At 41.3% G+C, this 14,450-nt stretch overlaps 2 protein-coding genes across 2 annotated transcripts; both read right to left on the bottom strand.

Annotated features, from left to right (window-relative positions):
• Positions 1-3,138: 3,138 nt before the first annotated feature.
• On the bottom strand, positions 3,139-7,495 carry znf346 (zinc finger protein 346). The gene is made up of 7 exons (XM_088280316.1): positions 7,351-7,495; positions 6,216-6,319; positions 6,039-6,134; positions 5,114-5,261; positions 4,258-4,503; positions 4,076-4,175; positions 3,139-3,718 (listed from the first exon to the last, which is right to left on the bottom strand). Exons 1-7 carry the CDS (start codon positions 7,457-7,459, stop codon positions 3,436-3,438), a joined length of 1,086 nt encoding a protein of 361 aa, XP_088136442.1. The 5' UTR covers positions 7,460-7,495; the 3' UTR covers positions 3,139-3,435.
• A 346-nt stretch (positions 7,496-7,841) lies between these two features.
• Positions 7,842-14,022, bottom strand: LOC148320146 (15-hydroxyprostaglandin dehydrogenase [NAD(+)]-like). The gene is made up of 7 exons (XM_088280477.1): positions 13,801-14,022; positions 12,518-12,638; positions 11,639-11,745; positions 11,364-11,460; positions 9,776-9,852; positions 9,549-9,706; positions 7,842-8,567 (listed from the first exon to the last, which is right to left on the bottom strand). Exons 1-7 carry the CDS (start codon positions 13,960-13,962, stop codon positions 8,429-8,431), a joined length of 861 nt encoding a protein of 286 aa, XP_088136603.1. The 5' UTR covers positions 13,963-14,022; the 3' UTR covers positions 7,842-8,428.
• Between the last annotated feature and the right edge of the window lie 428 nt (positions 14,023-14,450).

Below are 14,450 nucleotides of genomic sequence, written 5' to 3'. Positions count from 1 at the left end.
GTGAAGCGCCATTTTGGAGGCCAAGGCCTCTAATTTGATGTGACCGCAAAATAAATCTTTTGTTGCAGGTGCGTTAGTGTGTACAGTACTGCTACTGTCGTCTTTGATTTCAGTTAAACAACAGTGAAGACCGTTTGGCATGAAGGGAGGAACACCAAAAACCAAAGTGGTCCGTCTGTCCGCATAACATCTGAACACAAAGATAGCAACAGAAAGGCGTAATTTCGCCACATCCAACACATAAAAGTAGCATCAACATTTACGCCAACAGAAATATGAACGTATGTACATTTATTTTTCAGGGAAAGCAATAAAGTTTTGGGGACAATTTGACCTGGGGCACGTTAAATTAGTCAAAATCATCACATACAGAAAAGACAATCCTAATAAACATGGTCCATGTCAACCTTACTGTTGTGATTGTTTCTGGGTCAGGGTATGTTGAAATACTCAAAAATATGTAAAATACAGTGATAAATAAAATAAAACGCAATTTCTTGTGGTAATTATACCATAAGAACAAAAAATCCTAGTTTGGTTTGACCTGGCATAAATTGAGCTAGTTTTTTTAGAGTGAAATAATTGTGCTGATGATTTAAACGAATGCCTTTATTTTAAAAAACAAAAAAAATGAACATAATTACATAATGACAGTTAATTCGCATTAGCATTGAGCCTAGCGAAAGGAATTTCATACCAAGAACCTTTTTTGAGCTCAATGTGACCCAGGAGATGTTTCAAAGGTTCGCAAATAGAAACATCTCAATAAAAACTCTTCAATTATTTTGAAATGGGTCAATTTGACCCGCAATGTAACAGAAGGGTGAAGGTGATTCTGTGCCAAGTACGCCATTGCACACATATCGTAGCTAGCCAGAGTACGACAAACACTCACTTAGGACTTCATCGTTGACTTTTAAGAGCAACTTGTGTCCTCAGTTGAGGGCTTGGGGGGGGGGGGAACAAACCACCTTTCTATTTGAGAAGTGACTTTCCATCCCGTCTCTTCCGCAGGACAGCATAGTGTAACCATTGTGTCCATCTGAGGGTGTCTTGTGTGGAATGTAGCCCAAAGCTTTCCATTCCGGGGGGTCAGCCTGAGAGATTTAAAGAAGTCAGCCCTCGGGGGTCAAGAGACAAAAAACCTCAGTGGGTAAATTTACTGCCACCGACGTGAACGTGGGAGTGCGTCTCTGCACCAGACACACATTACCACTTGAGCGTTCCTTTTTCAAATGAGTCCTCTTTCTGCCATTTAGTGAGCAGTTCAGCGGCGAGGCATCATGAGTGCAGTTCCTTCAATAGCCCATTGTCACCAACGACAGTAGGGGAGGAGCAAGTGCGCCACCTCGTGGCGATGCAGCCAACCTCAAGTGTTTGACTCTCACTATTTTTTCTACGTAGAGGTTTGGTACTTTCCATGCTCAACTCTATGTACTGTTTCACACTCCAATCTTAAGGGACAGTCCAAATAATGTCATCATGTAATAAATGGCCACCTGAAAAGTCATTTCCTGTCTAAATAATCCGTATTCTAGTTTTACGTTGCGAATAGAACTGCAATTCTTTTCAACAAAATTCGAATTGAAATGCCTGTACATGCGGAAAGATTTCATCAGTAGGCCGTTATTGTTGATACAAGGGAGAAACATTGACTTGAATGATATTAAAGAAAGCCAGGAAAACTGTGAGAAAGGTTTTTTTTTTTTTTTTTAATGTAACGGATGCACAACCTGCGACTTGGAAGAAACAAATTAAGATGACCAAAACATCACGACGGGTGAGGATGACAACAAGCTGTACAGCAGTAAAAGAAAAAGCAGTCGTCTTTTTTTTCTACCGAGCAAACATCCGGTTGTAAAATATGCACCCAGTTGAGAATAGATAAGACTCACTGACATCACTCGCCTATCTTGACATCACTTGAAGACGCTATGAAATGCAGGACTCTTTTGTTATTGACCTTCATTTACTGCAAAAGCGAAATAAAAACAAGTCGACCACACAAGAAAAAACGAGAGTAGAAGAAGAGCTGCTCTGAACGACTTTTCCTCTCAGTGCCAACAATACTTCCAGTGTTAGAAGATTACGATTGACAGCAGGACGCACCACGATCGAGTCCACCGACATCTTTTGGTCATTTGGATGAAGCACGATTATTCCTGGCGCTTTTCCACGGCTCCTTTCGCTATAGATGCTCTTCAACTGTCTGAGCGGGTACTAGAAGTTCCCAGATTCCAAATGGAGAACGCGAGCGCAGACGCACTCACGCAGAGATAATCTGTACATTTATCCTGTGGTATGGGATGGATTACGGTGATTTTTTTCCACCTCCATTCTGCTCAGAAATCGGTTGACGGCAACAATTGTCAATGTTAAAGAAGGGTCCCGTACATACAATCACTTACTAAGGGCCGAATTTGAGCGACAGCCCGCCTTGAAATCAAAGATGGCAAACGTCAGATTATTGGAGGTTTTATCCTGTTGTGTGAGGTGTGTTAAGAATGTTATTTCATCCCAGATCTGTTTTAGTCAGTTGTCAATTTTAACATGGTTTACACTACCACTGATAATTCTGAACCCTTTCTATCAGAGTAAGATAATGTTATGGGAAGTCTCTGGAAGTTTATCCTGAGGGATTATCCAGTGGTGTGCCGTGTGTCATGAGTTTTTGCCACTTAAAGTAAATTAAATGCAGGAGACCCTTGTTCTTCTCCATTGTTGTTTTTTTTTAGCAGTTCTTGTTGCGAATGACACATTCCAGCGTGGCGCGGTATTTGCAGTGTCCTGCAAGCCAAAGAAAAAAAAATTGCCTGGCTGGTAACGCACAGCGGAAAAGCGGCTTGTGTTTAAAACGCATTTGTGTAGTCAGGCTACCTAGTGGGGGCACCGTATAATCATTATTGTTACATTTCTTAACTGTCCAATTTTTAGCACATACAGCTTCTCAAGGACTTCTATATTAAAAAAAAAAAGTTTAAGTAAAAGAGATAAAACCGTTCCACACAACTATAAATTCAATGGATGCAAAGCTGTGACACAACGACAGTAGTCGTTTTGGTAAAAGTAACAATATCCAACAAGTTCATCGTTTGATATGCCGACTTTTGGGTTCTCCAGAGAAACGAGTGAGACGTCTCAAGGGAAATGTTGATGAATTTATCGCATGCTGAGACAATGTCACAAGCTTTTGTTTCTAGAATAGATAAGAAAGGAGTTGAAAGAATTTGGAATAATGAAACTTCACATTGGGGGTTTGGGCTTCTACTGTAAGAAAAAGATGTTTGCTTTTTTTTGTGTGGGGATGGAGGATGAGGGGGGAGTGTTCTGGTGGTAGGGTTAGGTTTTGTTATTGTTCCGGGGTCCTGACTGAATCCTCCATAGTCCGGCACTAAATCCATTCCGGTGGTTGTAGTACTCTTGGGTTGTGGCGTACTAGCTGGCTTCATTGTACTGGTCATGCGCAGCAGGAAAAACGTCGCCTCCCATCCCAAAGAAGTTTTCATCAGTCTCGAAAAGGTTGTCTTCCGTCACAAAATCTTGGTCCTCCACCAGTGCAGCCGGCTTGCTCGCCAAACCGCACTGGTAGGAGCCGTTGTCAGGCTGGTCTTCGTCTGCGGCGGCTTCTTTGGGTGACTGGACAGCTCCCTCGTTGCGCTTTTCTTGGGGAGCGGACGCCTGCTCGCTGTCGGACGGGGTCAGGCCAGATTTTTTCATTCTGTAATCAAGTTAGAAGGAGTGTAATTTGGATGGAACCATCCACAATATTGACACTAACCCGACTACGAGTAGGTATTATTACGGTCGAAAAGGGGTGGAAATTGTCCGGTGAATTTCCCTTCAGTTTCCATTAAGACTGAGACACTGAAATTTTACGCATCATCTTAACGTTCACTGTGCATAATGCTACACTGTCTTGCAATAATATTCAAAGTACTTGTTCGGAAATACTATTGAGCATTCTTTAGGTGTTATTTGGTTTAACAGGTTGAGAACCACAGCTGTGCACAATTTTCTACGGTTGTTTTCCTACATAGCCAAAAGTTGAAAGAAAGCAAGCCTGCGATGCACGTACTGGTTCTTGTGTTTGGCCCCGCTGATGTGAGACTGGTACTGATCCACAGAGTTGAGCTCAATGTTGCAGAGTGTACACGGCAAGCCTTTTGCAGTCGACGCTGTTTATAAAACAAAAGAAGGAAAAAAAGTTATCTGGATGTATTTCAAGAGGAGGTTCTTCTCTTGTGACATTGCGCTGACCCGGTGTGGTGGGTTTGCCATAGAGTTTCATCAGGTCCTGTTTGGCTAGGTGCTTCTTGTGCTTCTTGCCCGAGTAGTGCTGCTGGGCCATCTGTGCGTTGTTGAAGGACGCCTGGCAGATGGAACAGAAGCGGTCGGGGTCGTTGTCGCCCCCCTGGCTGCCGTTGCCAGTTGCCGCCTCCTCCACTACCATCGCCACCACTTCCGCTTTCTTCTTGGATGGAACTGGAGTGGACTGTTGGGCTACTGGAGAAGAAGAACGGTAAAAGCAGAAAAGAGCCTTCAAAATGATTTATGCAACTCACAGGCCAGTTTACGGTCAAACCAAAGAAAAACCTAGAGAATGACAAATTGTGGATTTAAAACAACAAAATAACTTGGCCTTAAATACACACAGCTAAATACAAACAAACACAGCAAAATGGCATTGACAGGCAACTGAACAGCATCAGTATTTATCCTTACTATTATCATAACGGCGTTAACCCGTTGGGCGACGGATATTTGAACATCTGTGGTGGAGCAATACATCTAGGGCCTAGATTCTAGGGAGAGAGAATGAACAATAATAACTTTTATTTTTTTCTTTATCCTGCATCTACATTTCCTAAAAGAGCTGAGTTGCGACTGTGCGATGTGCCTTATACTGCCCCCTGGTGGCCGAGGCGCGCAAACACCATAAGGAGCATCCTCTCAATGAATTATGATGTATAAATTGTTTAATTCTTTCCAGGAAAAGAAAAAGAAAATATTAATGGCATTTCTATATATTACAATTGGGAAATGTGATTTGAGAGGAGTGCTTTGAGTTTCAACTGTGATACTCTGTGAAATGGGACTCCGGTAAGGTACGTACGGATGTGAGGGTCCACCGATTTCAGTTTCAGGTTCTTGGCGTGGATCTTGCCCTGGTAGTGTGAGTGGGCCATCACGGGGGACGTGAAGGTCATCTTGCACATTTCGCAACTCTTCATTGGGTCTGACTCACCATTGTTGGTGTCGTACTGATAGACAAAAACAAACACTCGGTGAAGTGAACCTCTTCCATTGAGTGAAGCCAAATACAAACAGAACAAGGGCAGGAAAAAGGCAAACTGGCGGAGTAGAAGGGGCTTTTGTTGTACAAGCAGTGTCCTGACAGTGTCGAGTGGCAAAATTCCAGAAATTGTCAAAGTTGGACCACGTATTCTGAATGTGCATATTTGTTTGCCCATGTGTGACATGACCTTAGTTAGTGTTAGTGTGTCAGTTGGGATGGTATGCAAGTGTGCGCAAGTATGAGTCGTCGTTTGTTTTGTCGTCTATTCATGTGTCCGTTTGCTGAGGTATTTTTTTCTTCTTCCCAAACCCAGGCTGTGCCCCTGTCTTATAGAAAAATAGTTTGGGACTTTTCCCCCTCCCCCCATCCTTGTACTTCTTTTTTTTTTTCCATCTAGAAAAAAATCAGGGCGCCGTCTCGGGACCTATCAGGATTCCCATTATGTCGCCGACTGTTGGTCATTGTTTATAAATGCCTCTTGGACTAGTTGACCTAGCTAAATTTGTAATTAGAAACCCTTTTGAAAAGGAGTGTCAATTATTTGCAGATCTTTGATAATCACTATTCCCGCCAAAAGTTCCGTCATCCCCAGTCAATTACACTAGAATGTTTCCCATTTGAAATAGTTCGAGAAGTTTTTAAGATTCAGTGGAAATTTAGTGTGAATTTTCCAACCCATTGCATCCCTTTTATCACAGACACATACAAAATTAAATACAAAAGACAGAGTGACTTCACTTACGCTGACAGAGGATGGAGACTTGAACTTTTTTGTCTCTGGCTCCTTTTCGTTTTGGATGGAAAAGTAACGCCGCACCTTGTTGCCGTGTTTCTTACTCTACAGGGAGCAAAAACAGGAACACAAGTTAAATAAGCCCATGCATTACAACATTGAGCTGTTCAAAAACACGGCACCAACCTGATAGTGAGCCAACTTCTGGGACTCGGAGATGAGGACGGCATTGCATACGCTGCACAGGTTGTCTGTGAACAGGTTGCCATGCTCCTTGATCATCTGATTGACTGTGGCAGGGGCACACACAATAGGGAGACAGGTAATGTAAAAATACACAAAAGAATAATAAACGGATGCACATTTTCTTACAAAGTGACAGTTTTATTTACATTTTTTCAAATTATTTTTTTTTCATGAGCTTATAAAAATGGCATCACTTTAGGACCGTTAAATACGGAAATAATATCAACACTGCAATATATTCAACACGCACCACATGTTTTAATACTGTGCAGTCCTAATAGGAATGTTAAAAAATAAGCTAGCCTAATTAAATGTTTAATAAATTAAGGAAACGAAGTAAGATTGTTTTCATTTAAAATCAGTTGTGATACGTTCTATTATCGGAGAATCATGTCAGAATCATCAGTGACGGGGTAATCATAGTAGGATGGAAAGGTTCGGGGGTACATTAACAAATAAAAACACGGTTGACAACCAAACTGTATTCTATATTTTGCCATGCAGGTCGTTTGAAACTTTTGGTAAAACACCTCGGTGATGGAGTTCTCGTGTAATGCAAACCATCTTTGAAAATATACACACATAACTCGATATCATCCCCGAAAAAAAAAAATTCTGCTTCACCAAAGACTGCAAATTGCCCGTAAATGTACATGTGAGCGTGAAAGCCGGCAATAATACAGCAAATTAATGGAAGAAATTTGCAGCGTGCCTTTTACCCACGAGCGAGTGAGCTCAACGTGCGGATAGCAAAGCAGCGCAATCGGCCACAAGTCGAACGTCCGCGGGACCAAACGCAAAAAGAAAATAAATAAATACAGTAAGGGAAGCGAGGGCCGAAGCAGCACCGTTAAACGCCATTCGGCGTCATTGTGCAAAAGCAGCCGAGCGTGACGAGCTCTCGTCGACCTTGACGACGACGAATCGGCTGCGGTTAGCTTAGCTCAACCTAGCCTAAGTTAGCTTTATTCATCCGGACTTCGGCAACAAGCTACGCGCGGTTGTTGAGTAGCAGACAAAAACTGTTTATTTTGGGAGTGCGATGGGTGTTTTATCTTCAATGAAAAGGTAATACCTTGATCCGGCCCCGAAGGTAAATAAGGGAATTGATCAGTCTCCATCGCGACCGCCATCATAACTTGAGCTCCAGGAACACTTGAGCGCCAGTGCGCAAAACGACGCATGCGCAGATCATGACTTGGCAGCGCTCCGAAGCTACAAAAAGAAGGGGTGAAAAAAAGGGAGGCGGAGTTTGACACAGCCTCGCTTTGTTTTTGTAGGTATGACTATTTTGCTTTATTTGTAGTACTTTTTAACTTTATTTTAACAATAGTATGCAAATCATGTAGAAAAAAATCCAGATATTGTGAGATACATCTTAAATTGCCAAAACACGCCAGAGTTAAAGGATATAGAAGTTAAATAAAATAAACTTATGATCAAATACCAAGGCAGAAACAGTGAAAAGTCAGACAAATATAAAGTTTAGAGTAATTGTGTTTTCAGTTTTTCTGGATTGTACAGAGAGATAAGAAAAATAACTTCATATAAGTGTACAAATTGTAATCTTTCTGGAAGCCTTTTTATTTACATTCTCATAAAATAAAACTTCAAACTGATAGTGTTGTACAAATACGACTACAGAAGAGACATCAACTTGGCAACCATGACCAACATTGGCTTTTTACAGAGCTAACGTTAGCAATGGGATTTTGTCAAAGCTGGAAACCATTGTGAGAATTTGTCACTACCACAACGTTACCTCCGCATTTCCTTACATACAAAGTAAAATTATTCTTAGCGGTCATAATTATTACTGTGAGAATCCAAAATGTTTTCTTTACTTGCTCAATTCATTAATGGACTATAGTATAGCTGCAAGACTATCCTGGGAGTGGGATAGAAGTGACTACAAAACAAAATAGTGAACCGAAATCATTCAACAGTAAATCAATTTGCACAATAGCACTGAACAAAGTGATGGTGATTGTAATGAAATCCAATGATGCACCTTATTTAGCCAAACATTGATATTCAATACAGCATTAGAATCCGTTTAACCTTCAATCAACTGGAATGCTACCTGTGGGTATACGGTACACTATTCAATTAGACATTCAAAAAGCAAACAAGTCAAATTCTACGACAAAGCACTATTGATGCCCCAGTTCGATGGAAGGGATGGAAGGAAATGTGGTGTACATCTTTCCTTTGGCAGACACCATCAGGGCTTCTCCGTTTTTGCTCTCATCAGTCACCAGCTCCAGAAGGCACTCCGCCACATCGGACGCACTGAAAATCAAAAGCAGCACTTCTTTCTGTAAAGCTGATCGTTTCGTAAAGGGAGGCATTTTCTCCCAAATCAAAAGTTCCCAGCTGTCAATTACAACACATTTTTCATCTCACCAGTTTTTCAACAATACTATTGAATGCATGACACAATAATAAAAACAAAATGTAAATATGTTGTTTTGAGTGCAATCACTGCTCAGCCCCCACCCTCCCTACAGCAGGTTTTACTCCATATGCAGCTTTTATTACAGTGATGACCGGTCCGAAGCTCAGGATGTTGTACATAAACAAGTCAAACTAACCCCAACTCTGCCCAGTTGGTGATTTACTGCATTTTCACTCATGGAGCCAGCACTTTAATCACCATCCACCGAAAATCACACTTGTCAGTCAGACTAGCGGCTCGGCCTCAAAATGCTCGCAGTTAGGGTATGCTCCGCCCATCAAAAGCAAACAATTAGCACTCAATCACATTGTCCATTAGTGTAACGAATCCATACATGAGAAGCATGCAATGCCCCCCCCCCAAAAAAAAAGAACTTCATTAAACATTTGAGTATGTGCTTTTTCTCGGGCACTGTGAGATGATGCTAATCTGTGCTCATAGCGCAGCTCTGCTTCGTTTTTGATCACAGTCAACTGATTCTTAAAAACTACCCTGGATCTTCGCCAGACTTAAGTGCCAAGTCATGTGGTTAGGTAAATTTGTTACAACAAAATTCAAAACTGCTTGCTTTACATTTTCAGGAGGAGTCCGCTCTTAAAAAAAAAAAAAAAAAAAGTCACTGGTTGCAGACAGTATGAGGCAAATCAGAATTCATTGAAATTCACAGCACCCAACTCCCCAATACATTTTTTTTTTTTGGAAATGGTCAGCTCCAAAAATAGTTCCAAATTACTTAGTTGTTGACACTTGATGGATGTGCAAAAAATTGCAACCAATAAAACAAACCAAAAAAGAAATTCACTCCAGCCACTTACTTTAAAACGCCATGCTTGTCTAGTAATTGTCGGGTGGGCTGCTCCAGTAAAGTGAATTGACCCAGTTTGTCCTTTAAACTGACAAGCAGATCAGTTTGCACCAAAGCCGGGCAAAGGGCATTAAAGCGAATGCCGTAGCCTGCCATTGTGGATGCACCCTAGCGCACACACAAATTAAAAATTACACATTGGTTGGACAGTGTTTCATGTCGTTGACGGGAACTCACCGCCATTGCTCTGGAGAAGCCGATCACGGCGCTCTTGGTGGCGCTGTAGACCGGGCAGCTCAGTAGAGGTTTGATACCTACGATAGAGGGCAACACATTTGATACGGCCACTTTGTTTTAGCAAGGAAACATTTTTGGACTAACAAACTTCTGCAGCACTATGAATTCAAACGGAATTATCACAGTCTTATTTTGGCCTTCTGCTGACCAGAGGAGGGGGCAAAAGCACTTCAGTCCGACAGAAGTAGTGGTTTGCCACCATCTTGTGGCATTCTTGGTGCCAAGGAACTATTCTGAATTGATTGAAAGCGCTTCCTTTGTAGCCGGGGTCAGCAACTCCAATCGGCAAGGGCTGTGATCTCTCCCTGATGCAACACGCCACATTCAAACGATCAGCTCATCAGCAAACGCTTCAAAAGCCTGAAAACGATCCTGATTGCTTGAACGTGGTGTGTTATAGCAGGCAAAGATAGAAAACATGCAGGATAAGTGTTCCAATACAATAATCAAATATGTAGCAAAACGTTTTCATCATTCATTCCTTTCTTTCTTTGCAATAATTTAATTCTGTTATGCAAATGACAATGGGCTGCACCTTTCTTATGCAAGGTGTTGCATAAAGTTGAATTAATAACTGGATAAAATAGTTGATGACTACCTTGAAGGAACATAAAATGTAATCATTTACAAGTGACAATAGCGGCCACAAAAGTGTTTTGTTTTTCTACCAAGTTAAATGTTAACGAGTCCCATTTGGCTAAGATACATTAAAGGGCAACTCAACGCAAAACTCCTTCACAAGAATGTTATGTGCCAGCCACCACGGTATTTGAATTAATATTGCATTTGTGGAAGAAAAATAAGGTAGACTAATCCATTTCATCTGAAAGGACTTCCACTTTGGCCTCTGCTCCGCCCTCTCCCGTCAACTGACTTTGACATTAAAATTGTCTTCTGGCTCGCATTGCGAACATCACGGGTTACCCGTTTCCTGGGTTTGCTCAAATGACACTGCACTAACAAAGCGCAAGACCCTCTTGAATAAGTACAAAATCAACAAAACAGGCCGCTTACTTGCATCCCTTACCGCAGGTGTGGGCAAACTACGGCCCGGGGGCCACATGCGTAAAGGTTGTAATCCGGCCCACCGAACTTGAAAAAAAATTAAATGAATAAACCTGGTGAATGTTTTATTTTCCAAATACTGTGGTTTTTCAAAGACAGATATATTGCTTTTGTTCACTTTCATTTAAAATTAAATGTATTTTTTTTTCTCCGATGAGGTGAGGTTACCAAAACACCCCATCCATCTGCTCCTGGTCCGGCCCCTCTGTCAAATTTTACAACCCATTATAGCCCGCCAATCAAAAAGTTTGCCCACCCCGGCCTTACAGATAAAAACTGCAGGTTACAACAAAGTTGGTGACGATGCTAATATAGTTTGCTTAAAGATGTCAGTACAATGCCAAAGATTGCATAGTCGTGCCCAATATGATGAGTAAGGTCCGGTGACCCAAAATCAAGCACCAATCTTCATTAAAAAAAAAAAAAAATAAAATATATTAAAACAATTTTTTTAGCCCTTCACCTGCCATTGAAGCAGTGTTGACGACGATGCCTCCTCGACCGCCATTCAACTTGCTCATGTGCTCCAGGACAGCGTAGGTCCCCTTGATGACGCCCACCTAGCGCAACGACGCCGGAAAACATAACAGTAGTTTATTGCATACGAGGACGTTAATTATTTTATGAGGACAGAGGGGGTAAAAAAAAAGGAAAAAAAAGACTCGCGACAACCTTTTGGGTCATATTGACAGGTCACAAATTAAAGCCAGCAAATGTGTCTCATAAACGCATTCTTACAAAGTTGATGGCCACCATTTGCTCCCAGTTGTCCTCATTCAGAATGCCAGCGTTGTTGCACAGGATGTCAATTCCTCCGAAGGTATCGATGGTCTTCTTGAAGGCAGCTTGTTCATGGGTGAAGGGGGAAAAAAAAAAAGTACAGCCTCTTTGGAAGTTGACCTCAGTGGACAGGCCAAGTCAATCTCAAGACTCTAGAGGCTCTACAAGGCCATTTCAAAAAAATGCATCAATCTGATTTCAGATAGTATCATAGCACAAATACCAGCTACTCTGAAAGTGAGAAAGGACATCTTGGGCTTTTTGGATACGTAGCAAAGTCATGCTGCAACATTTGATTTGATCACATTTAAAAAAGCTAAAATATAATAAGAGTTCCTCAGGGATCAATGTTAAACCCATTATCATTTTCTATATAATGCATGATAAATTAAGTTTAGTGGGTTGTTTTTTGTTTTAATAAAGAGATGGCAACGTGATTTATTATGCTGGTCCCTCTGTCTCAGAAGCTTTTGCCAACTAAAGGGTGTTTGGTATTTTTGAAGAACCCCCTCGTGCAGACAAGGTTGACAATATAATGCTTCCAATACAGAGGTGATTCTTTTCTCTCGCGCTACAGAGCGCCAAGATTCTTTCTTACAGTTTGTCTCTTGCCGGCATACTTTCTGAAGGTTGCGCGCTTGTTGGTTTAGATGCACTATGGGTAATTTGGCAAGCAGGTTTGAACAGGGGGAAGAATGCAGACCAATGCAATGGACGCTTTTCATTCCATTCAAACACAATAAAACATGTACACATGCTACTGCTAGTCATTTCTCATGCATCATGATGCGACTTCCTTTCGGGCGTTCGTTGTAATGCAAAGTGAGCCGACATTACCTTTGAGTTGCTCCTCCGATTGGACGTCGCAGCTTAGGAAAAGAGCTCTGTCGTGCCCTTTCTCCTTGAGAGCTTCCATCAAACTCTTCCCCATGCTTTCGTTCACATCCAGTAGAACAACCTGGATGGACGAATGTCGTTTTCACTTTGGACGCCAAGCTGTCAACTATTTTGAGTCATGACTTAAAAGGATTAATTCAATTTCCGCTTGTCGTCGCAAACAGTTAAGCAGCGAGAGTTGTTTGAATTGCGTAGGCATCGTAGTTGGTTTTGACAGCCAAGTGGTCAGTGTTTCTCCATATAGTTGACATTTTAGCCCACATCTAAAGGAAGTGGAAAATGTACAACATAACCGATTAGGGTTAAACTGAGGGGAAAAAAAGTAACGAAATCCAACATGAGTCAGTCTGCTGGTCTTCCCGTTTCTAGCCAAGTTCATCATCCAAATCTGGACCGCCAACATGGTGGACAAACAAATACAGATCAAATGGTGGAAAATCGTTTTTCTACATACACATTGCCATAATAAAGTATTTGAGATTTCGAAATTAAAAACAACTGAAATCACATGTAACCACTAAAGTGAAACTATGAAAAGAAAGACCCCCCCCTTTTTTTAATATATTTTTTTGGATCCCCCCCTCAAAGTTCTACACACACCTACATAATAAATTTTTGGAATGTTTCAAAATTAAACAATACAAACTCAAAAATAATAAATCACCTTTATTCGCAGCCTTGGCTCATTACATTATTGATTCACCTTTGCCAGAAAGGACAACCTAAAATATTCTAAGTGATAAATGAATGACAAGTTTTGCCCTTTTTTTTCCCACAGAAGTGTCTGGTGATGTGAACAGCTGTCCGCCTGTGCAAATCATTCCCAATCAATTTGACCACTCCAATTAGCCTCTTGACAAATCTCAAAACTGACTGATTTGTATTTCTTAATCCTGTGTATAATTAGATGGAAGAAAAACACCCGTGAACGAGTTAACTTTGTAGGAGCAGGGGGGGGGGATAATTTCTTTAGGAGAATTTAATGTTTTAGTTAGTTAATCCGTTAGGATTATTATCATCAAGTCACCGTGGGAGATTTCATTTTGAAAGTTTTTTTGCCTGTATTAACTTCTACTCCCTTGGGGATATAGCTAAGAAACTAACTTTTTTGTTTTGCTTTGTAGTAAAAAGAAACACAGAAGCTAGAGTTCAAGTTACTAATGAGTCACTATGTCATGCTCGAACGGCTGCAGTTGAAAAAGTTCATTTTTTTTTATGCTTACCGTTGCTCCATTCTTTAAGAGAATCTCGCTGAAGGCTTTGCCAATTCCCGCTGCAGCTCCCGTCACCACAGCTACTTTTCCCTCTAGTGACATTTTGTGGACTTCTGGTGGAACGTGTAGAGTCCTGTCTGTCCAAAAGTGTGTGCGCGTGTACTTGGCCATGGGTGAGTGTGTGTACGAGCATATATAAACAGTCACGCCAGGCACCACCCACCACACAGGGTAAATATGTTGCGAGGAGGATTGCTCAATCGGAAATACTTTTTTTCACTAATTACTGTCAATGTTTAGCATGTAGAATTTAAGTGAGACTGATTTTAATTATGCCGAATTTATTCACATTTTTTATAGGTGTGGAATATTTTAAAATAAGGGAATAGTATTTAGCCATGTGGCGTACAGCATCTAAAAACGCATTTTTAAAAATGGAGTATGGTTCGACCCGTGGGCTAAGCGTGTGCTGTTTAGCAAGCGAGACCCTAGAGGGTGCTAGAGCGCCACACGAGTGCTCAACTTCATAGTGAACTCTGGAGTGTACTGCACTCTGTGGCGTGTAAAGCACACGGAATGCCTGGGGCGAAAGCGCGATTATGAAAACCCCTTTAAAAAAATTCTTAATCTCTTAAAGCACCACTGTAAAAGTTGAATAA

This window comes from Idiotropiscis lumnitzeri, chromosome 17, assembly GCF_059441095.1.
Source record: "Idiotropiscis lumnitzeri isolate Australia: NSW breed Sydney's pygmy pipehorse chromosome 17, RoL_Ilum_1.0, whole genome shotgun sequence".
NCBI classification, from domain to species: domain Eukaryota; kingdom Metazoa; phylum Chordata; class Actinopteri; order Syngnathiformes; family Syngnathidae; genus Idiotropiscis; species Idiotropiscis lumnitzeri.
Note: the sequence above shows the minus strand (reverse complement) of the source record. Positions and strands in the feature narration are given on the sequence as shown.